The sequence below is a fragment of the Semicossyphus pulcher genome, unplaced genomic scaffold (genome assembly GCF_022749685.1).
Source record: "Semicossyphus pulcher isolate SPU_LCO1_2020_fin unplaced genomic scaffold, fSemPul1.0.p SCAF_10, whole genome shotgun sequence".
Classification (NCBI taxonomy): domain Eukaryota; kingdom Metazoa; phylum Chordata; class Actinopteri; order Labriformes; family Labridae; genus Semicossyphus; species Semicossyphus pulcher.
The window spans coordinates 20,958,714-20,980,929 of NW_027211604.1; the positions used below are offsets into that span (position 1 = coordinate 20,958,714).

Sequence of the window (22,216 nt, forward strand, 5' to 3'; positions counted from 1 at the left end):
TGCAACATTTGGTGATGCAAGGGTAAGGGCAGGAACAGCTGGTGACGCAAATTAGACCAGACCGTCTCATTTCAGCTCAGCTTGAACGGCCTGCACAGGCTGTGAATGACGCATCCTCCGTAGAGTGCCTCCCTCGAAGGCTGCAGCCCCTGGATTGAGACACAGCTACAGAGTGATTATACCAGTGGCAGACATCTGTTTTTGGTGAAATTGAAGTAAAAAGACTATGTCTCCAACATCAAACAGGTAGACAGTCAAAGAAAAAGAGAAGCTAGTGAACATAGTGGAGACTATTAGCTGCTAACATTTACCTCAGGAATTGGTGGTGACCAAAAACAGAGCCATAAAGCCATATAAATGGGATGCCAAAACTGAAAGGCAGATGGGAAAATATGTTAACAGCAAGATGTAATACAGACAGTAACCACACAATCACAGGAGAAACATTTAGTCAGTATTTAACCCTGTTCGTGCTGGCACACACACAAACAACCTCCATCAAGACGCAGGGTAGCCCCTGGACCCTGGAGTGGGTAACCCTGTGCCCTGTTGGATGCTTGCCTGATTCTCTTGCTCCAGTCTGCATGCTGATGTGAGACCGAGTTTTATAGTAGGGGGGATTTAAGCGGGTCGCCCAAGGATAAGGGGCTGTTGGCACAATACGCACACACACAGACAACACACTTACAGACACGCAGACACACTGAGACAGAGTCTGGTGTGAAAACTAGGGGAAGAAAGAGAGGGATTACAGGGAAGAAAAGGGAATAGCCGGTTTTCTCAGCCGTACTGTGACAGTGAGGTATTTCAAGAATGAGAGATTATTTCAAACACACACACACACACACAGTGTCAGCACACAGGGAAGCGATTGTTTGCATCAGACGAGACTGGTATGTCTGAACAAGTGGTTTAATCTTGTATTCACAGTAACACCCTTATCATCGAGGTTTTCTTTTTTTTCCGAGAATAAGGACCTGTGAATCTTCTTGTCAGACTTTACAGAAAGAAAAGGAACTTTTTCTTTGCTGTTTTTGTGCTGATAATTTGCACTGCTGCCTAGCTTGAGGCTTGTAGATTCACTACATACTTTAAAGGGACATTGCATCATTCAAATTCAGGGAAGATAGGAGCTTGTGTGAAGAGTTTCAAGTCTTAACTTTAAATTAACAAGATACCTTCATTTAGAATCAAAACAAAACTACTGAAAAACCTTTAAAAAGCATCCGTCTGTTTTCTCCATCCTCTTCCCTGTCTTTCTCCCATCTCTTCTTATTACCTCCATCAGTAGCTGCTTTATCCCAACTTTTTCCTTCCTTCTTTTTACCTTGCCTTTACACCTTCTCTCCACCCGTCCTATTCTTTTTGTTCTCTGCTCAGGCCTTGGTTTCTCTGCTGATCTCTACCACAGTATCCCTCCTCCTTTACTCTTGAAATCCCTCTTTTTTCTTAAGGGCGATTGATCGATCATTTCTTCCTTAAAATTGTGATTTTTAAGAGTGCAATATTCACTTTCCAACTACCACGGCCACCTTCTTAATCACTGCTTTACTCACTACGTCTCGTGACTCCTCGTGGTGGCGCTTATGACATGAATGAGTGACGTGAACAGAAATTAGTTGGCTCCAGAAGTTGACAGCAGGATAATGTTGGACAGTCGTTAAAAGAAGTTAAGAAACGCATCAGCCACTTTCAAGTCCTAATTTGTTGTTACAGTTGTTCTATAGTTCTGTAAAGTTAATTTAGAATTTTTGACACCAAATTGCAGTGAATAAATACATGAATCCTGCACCTTACCTTTTTAAAGGACATTTCATATTCTTCAGTTAATCAGATATCATGATTAGGGATGCACGATATCATCGGCACGTTATCGGTATCAGCCGATATTGGCTTAAAAATATCGGCCAACATGCCGATATCCGCCGATATAATTAACCGATAAGATAGTGGGCTGCTGCATACTTGATTAAATGCCCGACCTCGGCGCAATGTCCCCGGCGCGAAGAAGACCTGCGCGGCGCAGCGTGATGACGTCACATGTGTCTACCTGCAGCATGAGAGAGTTAGAAGCCAAAATGTCCGTGGTGTGGAAGTTTTTCAAAGTGTCCGAAATAGATAGCAAAGCTGCTATTTGCAATGACTGCTCAGCTTCGGTGATGCGAGGAGGAGCCAAGGCAAAGTCTTTCAACACTACAAACTTGATTAACCATCTCAAGACCCGTCACCCCGACCGTTGTAACAAATGTGATAAGAGTATCACCATTATACTGTACGCTTATTCCAATACAGAAGAGAGTTGATGATCTCTGCAATTAGGTGTGCGGGAAAAAAATAATGGTATCGGTAATTGGCTAAATGAGTCGTAAAATATCGGCATATCGGATATCGGCAAAAAATCCAATATTGTGCATCCCTAATCGTGATGTATCATTATATGATTGTCTTGCAATATATCAATTTTTGCAGAATCGCTGTATCGTGATATTATCGTATCGTATCGCGAGTTACCCTGCAATTTCCACCCCTGGTCTTGACTATATTGCCAGCTGCTCTGATTCTTACCGAAAGGTTAAAAACTTTTATTGCTATTGTAGTTTGGTGACCAAGCAGAAACCTCAGCAGGGCTGAAAAAGTCCCAAAACTGCAGTTCCCAGAATGGCCACTTGGGGCTGGCTCCAAATTTCAGTCAATCCCCATTTAGCCTCATGTTAAAGTGCTAAATAAATACATTTACATGTCAAGAACATTTTTTTCTCTATAGCTCATTTCTCAAATCATGACAACTGTACGAAGAGAGAACTTTAATCACCCGTTCATATTAAATGAAGGCTTACAGTTATTCATTATGTAGGATGTGGTGGATTTGAGTGACATGTGGGTTCCACTTGCTTGGTATAACCTCAACTTATTCCAGTCACTGAACCAAACCTCTTTGGTATCCACTCTCTTTTCCGAATATGTTCCCTTTGGCTACACAAAACAAACAAACAAACAAACAAAAAAAGATGTCGACCACCAAAATGCCAATCTCAAGGCCACCAAGCAGCAGTCCACTAATCAATCGGCGACTTCCACTTCTCCAATTCTCCCCTCACCCGTTAGATACAGTCGCTTTGCTGTGTGATTCAGCACCACCTCTTATTCTCCCTGAACATGCAAGTGCTGCGATTTAAAATGAGCTAAGCTGTTATCAAAGCTGTCTTTTCATGTTGTGAAGAGGTGGAAGTCTAGCAGCTAGTTGCCAGTTTAGCCAGCTGTAATTACAGCTGTTGCTGCCAAATTGAATCACCTGTAGCCTGTTAAGAGTGCTTCTCTGAGTTGGTTTGTAGCACATTGTGTGCTCTTTCTCTCAGACAGGTAGTTGGCAAGCTAGCAGGGTAGCTGGCAATGTTATATGAAGCCCAGATGTGAACGGTAGTTTGACTCTTTTGCTTTAACCGTTTAATCCTTGATCCCTCGTTTCCCATCTCATTTGTCATTGTTTCTGTTTCTCACTCTCCGTCGTCCATGTCCTTCTGCCTCCCCCTTTTTTTCCGTTTAGCCTCATCTACATTTCAGCCTGGTTAAGAAGGACTTCCTGCTCCTCCTGAGTGATCTGTCAAAAGTTGATGTCTGTTTAAACTAGTGTGGGCAGGGAGTCAGACTGAGAGCTGAGCTCAGCCGCTGTCGCTCTGCCCACACTGGAAATGTCTTATGTAAACACCATCCACTTCATCCCTCCTTCAGAGGAGATTATTATTGATGCTGCATGAAGAGGAGGAAAGTGAGATTCTCATAGTGGTGACATATGGGGACGAGGGAAGAGAGGAAGACTGGGCTGACTTTTTCTCACCATATTTCATTCCCTGTTTTTTATTATTGAACCCTTTTCAAACCAAGCTGCATTTTCTCTGCATTGTTCTTTTATTTGCAATCTCACTCAAATGCATGCAGTTAACCCGTACACTTAAAACAAAAGTTCTACAATAAAATAACCCTTCAAAACACAATAAAATGCAGAAGAATCATTTGCATCAGTTATTCGACCCAGCTCTTTCTTGCTCTTTCTTGCTCGTTCACACACTCGCAAACATTCGATTCACCTGTCCTCCCTGCCAGTGCTCACACAACATCCTATCCAGCAGCGTTACTCCACAGACTACTTTACAGTCCCCGCTCCTCCTCTCCTCCCCAGAGGCACGTCCCGTGAAGTAAACCAAACACACCTCTCCTCAGGGCCTGAGGAGAAGCTGGGAGAGGGATGGAGGGGGAACTTTGGTTTTCATTGTTTTAAGAATCAGAGCCCCACAGTGTTCAGTTCCTCCTGATAAATATTTAATGGGGCGCAACATTAAGATGAAAGCAAACTCAGCTGTTGTAATGTTAATGTTCCGAGGAGGGAACATCTAAATATTCCCCGTCTGCTGCTCTCATCATTATAGTGATCATCTCGAAGTTCTCAGTTTCGTTCTATTCTAATGGCGATAAAAAGCAATTGCATACGTCTGAGCTAACCAGATGTCTGTGGTTGACTCCCTTTGTTATGGTTGTAACTCTTGATTTTTATTTCCTTTTCAGAGTGTTTGCCTTCATCTGAGCGTCAAATTTGTTTATTTTTCCTTTGGATTTTCACTTATTTTTGAAGTTGTATCAGTAGTCATCGATCTTTTCTTCGCATCACTAACTGGGCGCCGCTTGTGATTTTTCCCCCACTGTCCTCATTTTCGTCTATTTTTTTTTTAGTACCTTTAGTAGTACCTCATTACAACTAGGCGCTGAGGAGGTGCCGAAAAAAATATATGTCTTAAGATGAGATAATAGTCACATGAACTTTTGCAATTTTTTTATGACTACTCGAATATTCGAAAACCATGACCCATTCATATTATTATTGGGCTGCATAGTAATGCAGTGGTCAGCGCTCACCTCACAGCTAGAATGTTCCTGGTTCAAATCCCGGGTCGGACGTAGGGGGCCTTTCTGTGTGGAGTTTGCATGTGTTAGAGTTTGCACCCTGTCACTGCTGCCCAGGGTGCACCCCGCCTCTCGCCCAATCACGTCCCGTGACCCTGTACAGGATAAGCGGTATAGATTATAGATGTTGTTGTTGTTATTATCAGCCATGCACAGTCCTACATCTTGATAATGGTTTTCAAAGAGGGGTTAGAATAACAATTTTAATGTTTAAAAAATGTAATGGTTACGTAGGGCAAAGAAATTATAATATCTACACCAAAAATGTGACAGGCTTTGGTATGCATCTAAAAAACATCTTCCATTTTGTCTAATTTTTACCATAACATTTTACAATTTGTCTACCACATATATATTATTGCAGTTTTCACTTTCCAATCATTCTCAGATCAGATGTGGATGCATTTCACCTCCTTAATAAAAAGTTACAAATGGAACAAAACAGAGTCAATATTTTTAACCTTCTTAGCTCATATACATTTCTTAGAATTGGTCTCAACATTTAAAAATCTATTTGCAGTTTCACAGAGAGCTGTAATCGTCTTCAGTATTGATGGATGACTACACTTTATCTCTGCCTTTGAAGGTATGATCAAACCTGGACAAACAGGCACATGGTTTTGTTTACCGTCATTATGTAACGTGTGTGTGTGTGTGTGTGTGTGGGATACATGATACTCACCAGTGGGAGAACACATTGTGCTCTGACCCCCGTTGACTCACATCCTGTTAAATGCGATGACTTGACGTTATTATGAGGCGATGCTTTCCTTTCATGTCTCACTTCATGTTTCGTATCCTGCACCTCTGACATCAGGGCCGGGAACTCACCGAAAATGTCAACATGCCAGTGATAGATAGATGTTATCGAGATTTCTGACAAGGCAGGGTGGAAAGAAGCCGAGAATTTCCATATTATGATCTTACGTCTCATTTAACAGATGGACATCAGGCAGACAGAACGAGTCTCAGTTCATCGATTGATATTAACGGAGCTGGAAGAGTTAATTTGTACCATCAACTTTGAACGCGGGTTCAGCTTTGGTTGTTTGCTGTTTTTTCACCCTTTTAAAGTTATAATCTCAAAGATCTCAGTTTTATTCTCTTTGGCGGCACCTATGGTGATAAATGGTTATTGCAGGAGCTTACTCTTGATTTTCCTAGCTCACGGTCGCTTTTGTTTTTAGACTGTTTGCCTTCATCTGAGCGTCAAATTTGTTTCTTTTTCTTTGGATTTTGGAAGTTGTATCAGTAGTCATCGATCTTTTCTTTGTTTGTTCAGCCATAGTAGATTACTGTTTACTCGCAACACTTACAGAGACCGGAAAAGCAGCCCCTCTCTGGCAGACCAACCACTGCTGGCTGATGGAAACGCGTCACTAACTGGGCGCCGCTTTTGATTTTTTCCGTGAATGTTGCCACAGACACCCAGTCTGTAATACTGCAGATGCAAAGGCTTTCATCATTGGACCATAGGCTCAATCACCATTGTGTTACCTCATTTGGTGATAGATAGAGACTTAACAGACATTTATTTAAATCAGGGGTGGGCAGCCCTGCTCCTGGAGGGCTACCTTCCTGCATGTTTTAGGTTTTCACTGCACTCTAACACACCTGATTCGAATGTTTCGCTCGTTACCAGTCCCCTGAGACGCTTCAGTTGGTTGATAACGAGCAGATCATTCAAATCAGGTGTGTTAGAGTGCGGAGAAACCTAAAACATGCAGGAAGGTGGCCCTCCAGGAGCAGGGTCGCCCACCCCTGATTTAAATAAAAATCATCGAGATTATCACTAATATCTCTTTTACCAAGCAGACCTCATCAAGTCCCCATGTTGCTTCAGCAAATCAACACTTCCAGTCACAGCTAAACAAACACCAATAGAGTCATAAAACTAAAAGTAATAAAGCCCATATGAAAATATACAAAGCTGAGGATGTTATAAAGTTAATGTTAGGATTGTCCTGACCTGAATTATTGGGTTACACAATAATATTCAGGTAATTAGCATCAAAGTACTGTGCTTAAAATTGCTCTTCGACATACTGGAATCACTTCACTAAATATTTTAATTGCATCACAAATTAAATCAGATTTTTGTGAACATCCTTTTTTTAGAGTTTATCTTAAATAAGGCAATATTCAAACATTTGGTCCCCCAGCCTATTTAACACATAAATAGATAATTAATGTAGGGGAAAAACTTCCCTGCTTTCCTACTTAACAGCAGCTCATTTGTCTTCATCTACAGGTTTAATTGTCCCCAACAAGTGTTATAGTGTTGGGGACAATGCTGTGTCTTACAAACTGCAGTGCCAAATTGTTTTAGGAAATTATTTTGTAATGAGAGCAGTACTGATACACTCTGTTCATGGGTTTGTTGACAATCCCAAACTATACAATAACATAAGCCTCATCCTTTGATAATGCAAAAACACCACCCAGTCATGTAACAAGACTCTGAAGTTGCATAATAGATACAACCAGCCCAGTGTCTCCTGTATGACACCTATTATCCCTGTGTGTGTGTGTGTGTGTGTGTGTGTGTCCTGTTGCTTTGTTTCTCTGTCTTTTCTCTCCCACCAGTCGACTGGCCAGGCCTGTTTGTCCAGTATCAGATATCAGCCTGATACCAGACCAAATCAGGGTTCACTTTTCTGCCTTATTGTCTCCACAGAGAGATGGTAGGACTGTAGATTTATTTATGATGACATTTTACCCCACACTGAGCCTGCACTGCTGGTCTGAATTGACCCATTTGCAGATAGAAATGGATCTGATCCCCAAGATCCAAGCATTGTTCGGACATCTGCACTTACATACACAAATATATCCACAGGAAGGATCAGCCAGGGGATGCACAGTGGTGCAGTGTTTAGCGCTGTCGCCTCACAGCTAGAAGGTTCCTGGTTCAAATCACAGTTCAGGCTAGGGATGAGCATTTCAAGCACAAATTCTATTCGATATTCACTGGGAACTATTCAACGATTACTCAAAGCTTCGCCCTGTTTTCAAAGCTACCGTCTACAGATGCTCAGTGACGTATGAGGTCAGGGGATATGATAAAGTGCGTTAATTTTTTTGATGCCTTATGCCAAAATGCCTTGTTATTTTGACAGCCCTAGTTGTAATAAACTGTGCATCTTCCCTACATACACAGACATTGATCATTTCTCTAACAGTGAGAATCAGCCTTGTGATATAGTAGTTTTACCTGCCAAAGTTTGCACTGTCCTCATTTTCATTGTGTTTTTTCAAAAGAGGTACACACAGCACTCTCTGCTGAAGTCTCTGCATTTTACTCAGGTTCCGAATCTCACATCGCAACACACACGTTTTACCGGCACCTGGCGCGCATGCTTTCTTATTCCCTTATTATTTAATGGCGGTTAACAAACAGCTTTCAGATGCGCTATAGCCACCGTCTGGCAGGAGTACCACATTACAACCAGGCGCCGGTAAAAACAACGGTAAAAATATATTTTTAAGATGACATAATATTCACATGAACTCTTGGATTTTTCATAAATTAATGAATATTCGAATATTTGAAATTCATGACCCATCCCTGGTTTGGACGTAGTGAGCCTTCCTGTGTGGAGTTTGCATGTTCTCCCCGTGCATGCGTGGGTTCCCTTCGGGTACTCCGGCTTCCTCCCACAGTCCAAAGACATTCTCGTTAGGGTCAATGGTGACTCATATTATCCTGTGAGTGTGAAAGGTTGTCTGCCTCTATGTGTCAGCCCTGTGATTGACGAGCAGTCAAGGGTGTACCCCGTGTCTAGGGTAGGCTCCAGCCCCCCCGCGACCCTGAACAGGATAAGTGGTATAGATAATGGATGGATGGATCAGCCAGAGGACAGGTGCATTCTGCGTTCATATACAGGGCAAAGTTTTGTCGTCTGCAGAGCGATTTGGATGCTTTGAGTAGAGTTAGAAGGTAAGGAAGAACAAAAAGTGACGGGATAAGGAAAGCAGAAAATTTAAGTTAAATAAAGTTCATGGCGGGAAAAGGAGGGAAGATAGACGGAAGAAGAGGTGATGAGGACAGAAATGTGTTCTGTGATATTTACTCCTATTAACATATTTATACTTACCCCGCAAGTTATTTCTTCTTCTTCTTTTATTTTGAAAAACTTTTATTTTGAAAATGATTAACTTAATTGTTTTTGTTATTTCCAATCAAATAGTAACTGTGCTGGCAACATGTGAGATTTAATGTAAGTGAAGATTACTGTATTAAATTGTAGCATCTGTTGTTATGATGACAGCAGCAATGGTGATGATAATGATAATGTTAAGGGTGATGATGATGATGATGATGATGATGATGATGACAGAGCTGCTGGATGAGAGGGCGACGGCGGTGACGGAGGATGATGATGATGATGATGATGATAACAGCAGCAGTGTGATAATGAACTGAAGACTGGAGCTAATTGAAGAGCCAGAGGTTGTTTTGTGCTGTTGTTGTGATCACTGAGGCACTTCACCTTTTCACACAAAGGTCACGACTTCAACGGGCGAGCGTGTGACTCACAGGGGTGTGTGTGTGTCACTGTGCAAAACACAGAGAGGATGTGTACAGTGTGTCTGATTATTCAGGTGTGTTGTCCCTCTGCCTGATGACCTTTATTTTCCTGAGCATCTGCCTTATTTTGCGCTTTTTTGGCCCCCAGATGTTTTATAAGGGATTGTGTGTGTGTGTATGTGTTTGCTTGAGTGTGTTTGAGTCTTTATTGGTTCCCAGTGGGTCGAGCACAGTTCTTGACCCCATTTCCTGCCGTTGTTGACAGAGAGAGACATGCAGGCCCGAGGCTCCAGAGGACCAGACACTGCCTGGAGGAGCTTCCTGTCACTGCTGCCCACAGCCGCTTGATTTGTCATTGTTTTGATTACTTTTTTTTTTTTTGCCATTTGTCGAACTCTGATTCAGTCTTTCTGGAAACATGAGGTCAGGACCCGACTGCTAGGGAGAGCCCCAGACATGCGAAGGGCTTCCTGCTAATTCCTGGTGTCATGGGAAGAGCAGGGTATTGTGGTTTGTCACAGGGCATGTATTTAAGAAGGCCACACAGTTGTTTACGTGCAGTTTTAAAGGGCAAAATATTATAAAGTCTTTATAATTTAGGACTTTAAAGTGTCTTAATTGCAACTGAAGAAGCATAGATAGCGATAGCGAGAAGATGAGAGGTAAAAACTGTACTTTTATTTTGGTATGTGTCCGATGTATTCAAGTAGGTTTGACATGTGACAGTGCTCTCTCCAACATAGGTTAAATGCGTGTTCACAAGACCCAGAGATACAAGCTACAACTGCATTAAATAAAGGATGTATCCAGCAGCTGTATTGTTTAAACATTACTGTTGTACTTGTGGATGGCAGGCAGTGTGAGTGGAAAGGATGGAAAACCAGGATTCAGATTTCTCAGTTGCAAGAAAAATGTATTCAGGCCGGCCACACAAAAGGAAAAGAAAAATGATCGGAGCAGGAAAACTGGCTCTCCTCACAGCCTTCATCGTGACAAATACAGACCAACCAGTCTGCTGTAATTTCCCCTCACCTTTTATACCCTGTTACCTGCTTCCTTGTGCCAATCAGGTTGGAGCTCTGTAATCAGTGCCAAGTTGCCTCCGGTGGAATCAATCACCCCTTACCTGCCATTCAACCAGACTAAATCATTATCAAACATTTTTGCTCCTTAAAGTAACAAACTCAAACTTTTTCAGTTGAATAAACGTCTGTTAAGTCTCTATCTATCACCGAATGAGTTAACCCAATGGTGACTGAGCCTGTGGCCCTCTGATGAAAGCCTTTGCATTTGCAGTATATTGTCTTTTAATGGACCGGGTGTCGACATACGCGGAAAAAATCACGCCCAGTTAGTGACGGGTTTTCCATCACCTAGCAGTGGTTGGCCTGCCAGAGAGGGTAGGTGGAGCTAAGCGGCTGCACTTCGGAATTCTTTAAGCATTGCGAGGAAACAGTATCTACAATCTACTATGGCTGAACAAACAAAGAAAAGTTCGATGACTACAGATACAACTTCAAAAATAAGTGAAAATCTAAAGACAAAGAAACAAATTTGACGCTCAGATGAAGGAAAACTGTCTAAAAGGAAAGCAAGGAAAATCAAGAGAACCATGACAAAGGGAGCCAGCCGGAGACGTCTGATCAAATCAGAAAGTTTGCTCATGGATTTACCAATCATTGCTAGTGGGTGGCGCGCAAGAGCCTGACACTGAAATAATTTATTTGAGATTGGAACTTTAACAGGTCTATCTAAGACATAGCCTACATATTATTAAAGTAAATAAAGTAAACATTTACTTTTCTTTATTTAAACAGAAAAATATAAGTTTTAGTTCATGTAAAAAACAATATTACCTAAACAAACCTATAAAAGGCAAATGTATCCACATACATATTAAATAAACCTTGACTTATGAGCGAGATGAATGTGCACCTTCCGCTCGGCCTAAACCTCAACAATTTTTTCAGGTGGTTTGTTTTACAATCTAACAAAGGAGACTGAAGGCTCCCTAACAATAACATGTGTCCACCACATCCCTGTTGGTTAGTTTCACCTGTTCCTCTTTGGTGCAGTCTCACTCACTTTGGCTGATTTTGTCGTGATCTTCCAGACAGTTTCCTCTGAAACATTCACTGACGTTAGTGTTATTTGTGTACTGTAAACTCTCAGGTCATATAACACATATTTACAGACCACTTTAATTTGCCTTAAATTGAATGTCACTTAGTTGCTGCGTTTTCCAGCTTCTACACATGTAAAATAGTCACGATGTTCATGCTGTTTAATAAAAAAGAAGAAATTCAATGTTTTATCTTTTTTAATTCAATGAGATAACAAAATTGTAAGTATTATAATTATATCTTTATTCATATGAAGAATGCTTTCAGACTTAACATTTCCGTAAATTAATTTTCCCCAAAAAATTTAATTAACACCCTTTTTTTTTAACACTGTGCGACTCTGATTGAGAGGTTAGAGTCCCTCCAGGTGTTAATTAAGTTTCCTTTAAAGATCAAAATAAGCTAAAACTATTAAAATCCCAAACTTCTGCCTTCACTTTTGTAGCTGATGCAGCTGTGAATGTTAATCAGTTATAATGTTAGTCATTAAAGCCATAGCATATTTGTTGTATTATGACGAGTGTTTACAGTGTGTTGACACACGACCGCAGGTGCCAGAAACCACAACACTCCACATTGTGCTCCATGTTATTGCATAATGATCTTGTCAATCAAGAGCTGGCATTATTAGCTAATAATAGGTTAAGTAATGAGTCTTATTTTCTCTTGCCAGACAAGCTGTGGCTCCTTGTTTTGAGTCATACATAGACACGGCTTTATTAAAGATGATGAAACAAGTTATTTTGTTGTGTTTCCAGACCACATGATAAACTCTGCGTGTGCCTCTGTGTTTGTTCCAGGTTGCTGCCAGAGTCATCAGGTGGTCTGTCCAACAACAGGCAGGAGAGGGAGGGAGACAGCCAGCCTCCCCACACCCAGCGCTACAGCTGCTACGACCTGGATGACCTGGACGTTGCCTGGCTGGAGCTGGTCAACCACGAGTTCAGACAGATGGGTGAGTGCCAGATTTGATTATACTCACATTTTGGCACTAAATGAATTAAATAAACAAACACTTAACCTGTGCAAATGTTTGGCCAAAACAGAGTCTGAGATAATGTCTGTAGTTGACCATGAACTCCACCTCATCATGTGAAAAGAGTTTCCCAAGGCATCAACCATGGCGCTAACAAAGTACTGAAATACTGTTTTTTGACTTGTTTTATAACCTCTTCCTGCATTTAGTTGATTAAATAACTTCAAGGTCCAAATATGATCTATTGAAACTGACTCCTTATAACAAGATAAAAGCAGCAAATCCTCATGATAATTCACCATTTCTCCTGATAAATGACATTCAAAATAAGGTGATTATCAGAAGGGTTGTAGATATGTAATTTGACTGGGGTGACGCATAAAGTGATTATAACAGAAACATATACGATAATGTGAGATGCCAATCCCCTGTAAAACTTTGTTAATGATTTAAGCTCCTGATTAGTGCTCATAACAGAACTAACTGTCATCAGGAGGACTAAAATTGGGGCGCCGGTTTAGCTTAGCGGTTAAGTTACGTGCCTCATGTGCAGAGGCTCAGTTCTTGATGCAGCGGCCCTGGCTTCAACTCCCACTCTCGGCCTCTTGCCCTGCGTCATCCCACATTCTCTCCTCCCCCTGTTTCCATCACTATCCACTGTCCTCTCTGTAAGTAAAGGCATTAAAAAGGCCAGAAAAATAATCTTAAAAAAGAAAAAAGACTAAAGTTATAAGAAAGTTATACAATATGTCCTCGTACATCATTACAGTCAGTTTATTAAAGGTTACCAGATGTGTGAGACCTGCACAGGGTGGTTCTCAGCCAATCTCGGATCCCACTGGCTAGTAGTTTGACAACGATACAGATTTTTTGTCTGGTCTTTCCCTATAGCTGCCCATTTACCGTCACAGATTTTTTATTAGATATCTTCCATCAAAGAAAAATCTATACAGATGTTTGCCTAAAATTTCAAAGTCAACCTTTAAAGCAAACTCTAAAAGGTCCAAAAGGTCTAATTTGGTTTCTTGAAACTACAAGAAGCTATAAATAACCTGTACTGTAACCCCCTTTTCCTTCCTCCTTTTTCACTTTCATTCTATTCTGCTTCCTCCCTCTTCTCTGCCCCTCTTCTGCTCCACTTTTCTGTCACTTTCTGTGTCCTCTGCTTTACTCCATCCTCCTCTTCACCATGGTGACAACTGCTGACCCCGAGCATCTCTCCCTTATCCTCCATTTGATTCCATATCTGATCTTCTCCTTTCAGATAAAACACAGTAATTGTGTTTATAAATCCCTGCTGGGGTTTCAGGCCGTATTTCTGGGACACACATTTTCCCTTAATCAAACACACACACACACACACACGCTGGCTCTTGCAGCAGCAGAAGCGGGGTGTTTCTCATAACGTCCGATGCTTGAGCAAACAAACAGACGGTTGATTGGTTCTGCTGGGCGAGGCTGTGCTGTGTTGGACTCATGACGGGATGATTCAGCATTTTCTATCTTAGTCCTCCGCTTACTGTATACATGCAGAAGAGTGTGTCTCTTAAAAGGTGTTAATACTGAACATAAGGTGTAATTACATATAATTTTGGTTATTTTAACACCTCTGTCTGGGTTAGAGTTGGGGTTAAACCGATTTTCCTATTATACGAATAAAAGGAAATGAGATCTCTTGCAGAAAAGTAGGCCATGACAGCAGCACGAAACACTGGAAAATTGTTGGTAGTAATAGAGGAAACAGCTGGTATTAAGTTATCAGGCTTCAAGCATCTATTGAATTCAATAAAATACGTTTATTACAACAAGAAGAGTACATGATGACCCAGAATGGCTGGACAATGTGCAGAAACGAAGCAGTAGAACATATAGAGAAGTCAAATAAAAGTTTATTTTATGCATCAGTCTTTTGTGAGTGTGTGTGATGCTGTGTTGCTATTAGAGAAACACTCATGATCTCATACAGGAAATAATACAGTTCCCTCTGCATGTGCCCACAGCTGTCACATGTACACACACGTAGAGAAGATAAATGTTAAGTAAATACGGTGAGACACCTACACAAAGTGCACACAAACACGCACATAGTGCTAGAGCCGACACATACACACTCACACTCTGAAAAATGTGTGAACGGCTGCTTTGTTTCCCTCCCTCCTGTCTGTGTGTTTAGTACATGATGTAAATGTCACAGCAGGTTAATATTAACTCTACTTCCCTTTTCCCCGTCGCTTTAAAAGCAGCAGCAGCAGCAGCAGCAGCAGGTGTTGACCTTCATATTAAAGTTGACGTTACATTTCCCAAATAATGTGCAAGTTCAACAAGACATTGAGTTTAAGTTAGTCTAAACTCCAACTCTTCATGTTAAACCGCATCTCAGGTTGCACATTAACACTGTTGACGATACACACTCGGTAAATATAGTTGTTTTTTATTTTTGGGTAGGGAAGGGATTGAGGGACATAAATAATATATAGACACACAGGATGCTCAGCTCCGCTCAAAAATAACTCCAAACTGAGTCCTGAATCCTCCAAAAGAATCAATAAATAATCCTCAACTACAGAAGCCAGGACAGCAGACGTTTACTTACTGCTGCTTGGAGCATTTGGGCGAGGCAGTGAGAAGAAGTAGTCATGTTTCCATAAATATCTTTACGTGCATTTTAGAGAATCTCATTAAGAAAGCTGTATGAACACACTAATTATCCTCAGATTGAGAAAACAGTTTTAACACTCCCTTGAGGTGGTTTTTGCCTTTGTTGTATGGAAACATCTTTGCAGAATAAGTTCTGATATAGCGAACATTTACCTGAACAGCTGTTTCCACTGAACCATTCGTATCCACCAATGACGTATGAAGTATATAAAGATGGACGATGCGTCTCCATGTACTGATTGTACAAAAGTGATGCCAAAATACCCCAGTGACAGGCGCTGCCATCTTGCGCTGGTGATGTAATTTGGAGCCAGAGCTGCGCAGTACTGCGGGTGGAGCCGCTGTAGCAACTTCCGCTAACCAAAACACACACTTAACTTACCAAAAATAACAGCAAAGATCCCACACGGTGGCGTGTTTAACAGCAGAACAGCTTCTTGTGTTGGTCTGAAGCAGACACTCACTGACTGTCGTGATTGTTTAAGTTACGTCTCTTCTCGCCGATCCTCCTCTACTCAGCTAATCCAGAACAGATCGGCTGCAGGAGCCGTATTTGTCAACAGAGCTGTCAATCATCCTTTTTACAGCATCAAATAACTCATTAAAAATAAACTTGTCAGAAAAATGAACACTTGGACATAAATCAGCATGATAAGAACTAGCTATAATGACAGAAACCATGTTTGAGAAAAATTTATTCGGCCTGTATTTTGATTTTATAGTTTGACTCATGTCCCATCTGCTAACAGGGAGGAGGCGGGCTTTATGACCTATACTGCAGGTCAGCAGGGGGCGCTCAAAATATTTTGGCTTTCCTTTGAGAGAGCTGTCATGTCGTCCATCTTTTTATACAGTCCGTGGTATCCACTCTCAAATCTAGAAAGTGGTGGCAATGGATTTCAAAGCTGTTGCAAACCATTAAACAACAGAAGAAGAAAAAGAAGCTGTCTTTGTTGTCTGTTTCTTCCCAGATATTTATACAGCACACAAAAACATGGCTGGTAGTAGCAACAACAACCGGTTACTAAAAAAAAATTCAGAGAACATCTCCCTTTCCTCATAGTTTGGTCCGATGGCCAAAGCAACTTGTTCACGGTTCCCAACCTCTTCTTCAACTGTGTTTACTAGCAGATAACAGCCAGGTATAGAGCATCACCTAACCCCAATTTCAAATCAAATCAAATCTATGCCTTGCAATGAGCCAGCTTTATTTGGTCAAAACAAGTTCATTGAAACGCTGGTCATTTGCAACTTTTCAAAAGATGGCATTCAATTTTCTTCACTACTAAATGGATGTAAAAAATGGTCTTCTTACTGTTCATGTCCTCTAATCCTTAGACTGTGGCTGAGCCCTGGAGTTGGACTTGACTGCAGATTTGTAATTTGATTTGTGTTGACAAGGTTTTCATTACCAGCCAGCAATTCAGGATTTTGGCTTATTACAATCTCCCAATGATATCTAAAAAGCTGGTTCCTGTTTGGAACACAAATAATCATCTTCATTTCAGAAAAAGACTAGATTTAATGCCTCACTGTTTCCCATTTTGTATAATCATGGTAATCTTGTTGCATGTAATGAGATAATAGTATGCCACATCTGTTTGCTACCGTCCTGGAAACCAGACTGTTTACTTTCCCTGTAGCTCAAATTCTTTATTTTTCATGAGGCAGAAAGCGTGCATTTGCCAGTTAAATCAGATTTCATCAACTATTAACCAGCCTTAGAGCAAGGCATTACTTTGAGATGCAAATGGAGCGGGTATGCTAATGCTGACACAATTTGGTGCGGTGAACCGAGCTGTCGGCTAGAGCTGGCAAATGCGGTTGTTTTTGGCTTTGATAGCTAACGGGCTGGTAGTGACAGAGCACATGTAGAATGTTTCTGCTTTTCAACTGCAACTCCACGTACTCCCACATCCTGCAGCTCGTTTTCAGCACATTTCATCCAAAGCCGGCCCAAAGAAAACAGACAGTGACCTGTGTGAGGTGTTCCTGCTAAGGAAAAGCTGTATGCGTTTCCAATTAAAGTGTGAGACAGTGTTTCAGCCAAAAATAACAGCAATTTGGTATGTTGGCTCACTTTGAGTTTCCTATGAGCCGTCTTCCCATTACTGTTATTCTTGTCTGTAACAAGAAGTAAAAGGAACCTCAGAGTGCCGACCCTGTTTCTGTACTCTCAGTTTAAATTGCTCTGTACAGGCTCAGTATTTTTTCATATTTCTTTGCTTTTCTGTCTTAAAAAAATACACAATGTTAAAGCAACAGCTTAACACCAGAAAAATACTCCTCTAATCATCCCCCTTTATCCGTCCTTCATCCCAGTGTTTAATCTAAGATGGAGTTAGAGAGAAACAAACAAAAACCTAACCAAGGCCGACATTCTGTCTTCTCGCCCCCCCAGCGGTACCAGAGCTGGACGAGCTGACGATGGAGTGTGTTCTGGTCGAGCTGGAGAGTGTGTGCGAGGAGAAGATGCGGCAGGCCATCGAGACGGAGGAAGGCCTGGGCATCGAGTACGACGAGGACGTGGTGTGTGACGTCTGCCGCTCGCCAGAGGGAGAGGACGGCAACGAGATGGTCTTCTGTGACAAGTGCAACGTCTGCGTTCATCAGGTCAGGAATTAAGGGATTATGTGATTTAGTATAATTTACCTCTTTGATTAATTTTCAGAACGGTCACAAAAAAACGCTAAAAACTAAAGCATTTATTGTAAAACTCAAAATCCTCCGAGCGGCTTTCATGTATGATGCTCATATTTTCCTCCCTTGGACTTCATTTATCAACAACAATTTCACAAAAAAGTGCCTGTGACATCCTTAAGCTTTAGGGCCTCTGCTGTGTTTGTTACACTTTGACACAGTGTTAATTGTTTGTCCTCCCCGCGGCCCTAACACCTTCAGTGTCATCAGACTGCCTCTGCTCTGCTGCTGTTATGACACTGGATGGAAATAGTCCCTCCACCTGCAGACCTAATCTCAAGTTGGGCTGTCACCTGCCCTCTTATGTGTGAAAAAACAGCTACATGTGACACCTCACACATGTGACACCATATATTGTCTTTATTGTTGATTAAAGGGAAAAATAGCATAATCAGAGTATTCAAAATGTCTAGTCATTTTTCTTGTCATGCATGTTGTGCAGCCCTTCAGTCCACAAGTTACTGACTTGACTGGGCACAAAGATCACTAGAACTTAGGGCATCAGTACTATAGGACTCAAGACGCAGGACAGGTTAACTCTGGGGGTCTGATGTTAGCAGTTTGAGTCAATAATAGAGGCTGAATTCTCAGTAAAGTTAGCTTATCGTTTAGTAAGTAATAACTGGCAGGTAAGACATCTCCTTATGATAATATTAGCTTTAGCCTGTATAGCTAGCTCCTTAATTGACAAGTACAATAGCTGTCTTAATTTGGGGGCTGCATCCTTTGATGGACGCTGTCTACAGAGTCATTCGTAGCCTGTGTAGACCGCTAAGACTGAACTGAAATGAGACGCTCTGGTCTACGGAGGTTACTGCCCTGCCTTGCGCAACCAAACGCGGCTCCTGTCGCCTAGCAAGAGGTAGCTAGTGGGCTAACTAGCTATCATAACTAACGTCACATAACTTAACCTCTTATTTTAAAGATAATTTGTTTTAAGGCCCCTTTCATTTTTTAACATGTGTATCTTTAGCTATGCGATTGAGTTGAGACAGTAAACTTTTACATTTAAAATTGTATTCCGAGCCCCATGTACAGAGGCTACAGTCCTCAAAGCGCTGATCGCAGGTTCGACTCTCTCCTCCCCATATTTCCTGTCTATCTTCAGCTATCCTATCGAATAAAAGCAAAAGCCAAAAAAATCTATCATGTTAAAATTGTATTGCTCGGCCGTTTAAGAGTATGCAATCATATTTGAATTGGCATGTAATGAATCTCGGGATACAATGGGCTGCGAAGGATGCACCCGATGGATCCTCCATGGCCCGGGAAATGGAGGATGCATTTCTCAGCTGCATCTGAAGGAGCCTTTGAAATGGGACAGCCTTTGACGCGCCGTTGTGACGCAATCGGCCTTCAAATACATCCTTCGAAGGATGCAGCCCCTGGATTGGGACACAGCTAATGAGAGTAAAAAGACTCTCAGTCAGCAAGCTAACCCATTAGCACGAAGCGAACACAGATTGTTTACGAGTACAAACCCATTCTTTTTCCAAGACCTACATGAGAGAGGATTTGATAATAACACAGACATTGAGGCTTTTGTCTCACAGACGTGGGCGTGGTTTAATCTAAAATAGGTTGGATAAATAATATATGCAACCATTATCGCAAAGCACTGCTCTATAGCTCCCCTCCAGAAAGCATCTACAGTGTTTTTCTTGTTGTCTTAGGTATATAGTAGTTAATAAGAAATAGTTGCTAATATACCGCAAACACATTAAATAGTGACTTCATTAGTAAGACCGTCTCCCTAACCTTCAGCAGGTTAAAATAACGCACCCTGCTTACTGAAGTGCTCCGTTTGATCAGTAAAATCCTTTGATCAATAAAGTGCTTTAATTGCTGTTTAATGAAGATGGAGTCTCTGATGTCTCTCTTAGTTTCCACCTGTCAGTGTGGAGTTTGTCGTGCTTTTCCCTTCCCTTTCCCAGAACCTTGTGTATTCTAGCTTTTTAAACATACAACATGTACTTTATCCTTCTTGTGATGCAGACTGAGACCTTGAATTTAGCAGCAGTGGTTCCTGGAATTATATTTGGGGGATCGCTCTTAGGCTTTTGGTCTTGGAATTTAATTTGGGCCGCTAAAGGAGGGATAGTTTGACTTGACTCACAATAGATTACCGGTACATTTGAAAGATCTGACGTACAAGCTATAATAATGGAGAAGAAAGGCTTTAAGAATGACTTATGCCCCACAGTAAAGGCACTTTGATAGGAATAAATAACTTCTGTCAGCAAAATCATCCCCAGTTTTTAACCCCAGCTTGGTTTTATCCATCACATGTACGCCACTGTGCTACGATGTTGGCATATGATACATTCAGGGCACCCTCATGTGTTGAGGATGTGAGATGTGGGTGGAGAACTTAAGATACAATAACCGGCTGTGTTTTTAAAACAACACTAAGTGGCATTTTGAAAATGTCTCACTTCCGTTGGTTGATGTCATTATGTTTGAAAGAAAAGTTTTGGGTGGGGCGGTAATACGGGGAGAAATAGTTGGAAAGTGTGTTTGAGTGGGTTTTATTGTGTTATTGTAGCAACAGTAAGCAAAACCTTTGAAGAGCTTACAACGAGGGAAAGGGAGAAAGAGAGTATTTTTCCATGTGTCACTTTAGCTTGTGAATTTGCAAAATTGAACATGACAGAAGGAGGCTGTAATTACTTCTTTAAAGGTTTTTTGGTTTAGAGGCAGCAACCACTGAAAGTGTGTTGTTTCCAAAATGGAAATCATTGGGATTCTGACTAAAACAATCTTGTGGTTTAAATGGATAAAAAAAAAGTTTGAGATAAAATCCAGGCTGGTGTGAATATTCATTCTTTCTCTTCTCCAGTCTGACTCCCTCTCTTACATATTTACTGAAGTGGTACAAAACTGAGGGAAACATATCTAATGTGATTCTTCTTATTGATAAGAAAAGTATTAAAGAGCAGCTCCAGTCATGTTTTAAGACATGCTTGAAATGATAAATTGTGTATGATGTTTTTTTCTGCAAAATATGTTTAATTACCTTGTAAAAATCCTTCCAAGGCATCTCCTCCTTCTCCCTCACTAAAAATTCCTGAATCTGCATAGTCCCCTCCCACTATGCACATTTTCAACCACGAAAACAAAACAAGTCTCTGCCATCGTTTAGTGGCAACTTGGTGAAACTTAGCTAGCTTGAAATGTAGTAATTAGTAGTAGTAACGTTATTGTAGTAGTCAGTAGTGAGTTTGTAAAAATTACGACGACAGTTTCAGCTGGCTCGCGCATCACCGAAGTGGTTGCCATAGGTTACACATAATGATATGCATAGCATCACCACGTCCATTAACGGGATTGGCTCCTTAGGTTTGTGACGTCTCAAACCTGCCAATCTGAAAACGTGTTGTTCGGCCTGTCGTTGGTACACTGCAGTTTAAAAGCAGACAGGCCCAGCCATGGAGATGACTGCTGATGTCTTGTAGCTCATGAAGAACACCACATGGAGATGTTTACAAGGTTAAACACTGGATTTTCACTGGAGGGGGGCTTTAACATGTCTAAAGTAATAAAGTATAATTTTCATGTGTTTTATATTGCCAAAATACAATAGATAAGATAGTAATGTATTTATTGTTTTAAACAGGCATATTATAATAGTGACTGGGTGTTTTTGCACAGGATGTTTTAGCAATATCTATGCTAATCTTACTTGAGGACCAAAATTACCTCTGTTTGAGGCATTTCAATACACGGTTGGGAAAGCAGGATTTAGTAAAAGTTTTACAGAAGCCTTTGGATTAATTATAGCCTCCAAATTAACATTGACTGGTTCACACTGTCCATGTTTTTTGTCATTTAGTCTTTTGGTTTAAAGCTCCTGATCGCTTTTCACTGATTGGCATGGGCGCTAACTTTAAAGTTTCCAATGCTAGAGTTTCATTGCAGTCATTTTTGAATAATAACCAGCTATTTACAATGAAACAAAAACAAATGTGATTAATTATTTACCTTTACGCTGCTTTAAATGTTTCACTTAATTTGCCATAGCAAAGTAGTAGTAAGAACCCTCTTACTTCATGATGAAGGATTAAACATTTTGTTAACTACGTTTACCGACTGTAAAATCTTGAATATAAGTCACACTGGAATATAAGTTATTTCAACACTATTTCAAATTATTTTTATTTGACACAAATTATAGCCTACCAGTTTGCAATCCTGCTGGCTACTTGTGCGGTAGTTGAGCTCAGCCTACAGTAACGTTGATAGTCATGAGGGTGACGGCTGCACTGAAGTTAA

The 22,216-nt window shown here is 41.0% G+C and overlaps 1 protein-coding gene across 1 annotated transcript in view; it reads left to right on the forward strand.

Moving 5' to 3' along the window:
• The window catches only part of jade2 (jade family PHD finger 2), a 216,190-nt gene that overhangs the window by 109,825 nt on the left and 84,149 nt on the right, over window positions 1-22,216 (forward strand). Inside the window, exons 5-6 of the mRNA XM_069669488.1 lie at window positions 12,411-12,565; window positions 17,646-17,857. Of these exons, the coding sequence (XP_069525589.1) occupies window positions 12,411-12,565; window positions 17,646-17,857 (367 nt within the window). The remainder of the gene's footprint in view (window positions 1-12,410; window positions 12,566-17,645; window positions 17,858-22,216) is intronic.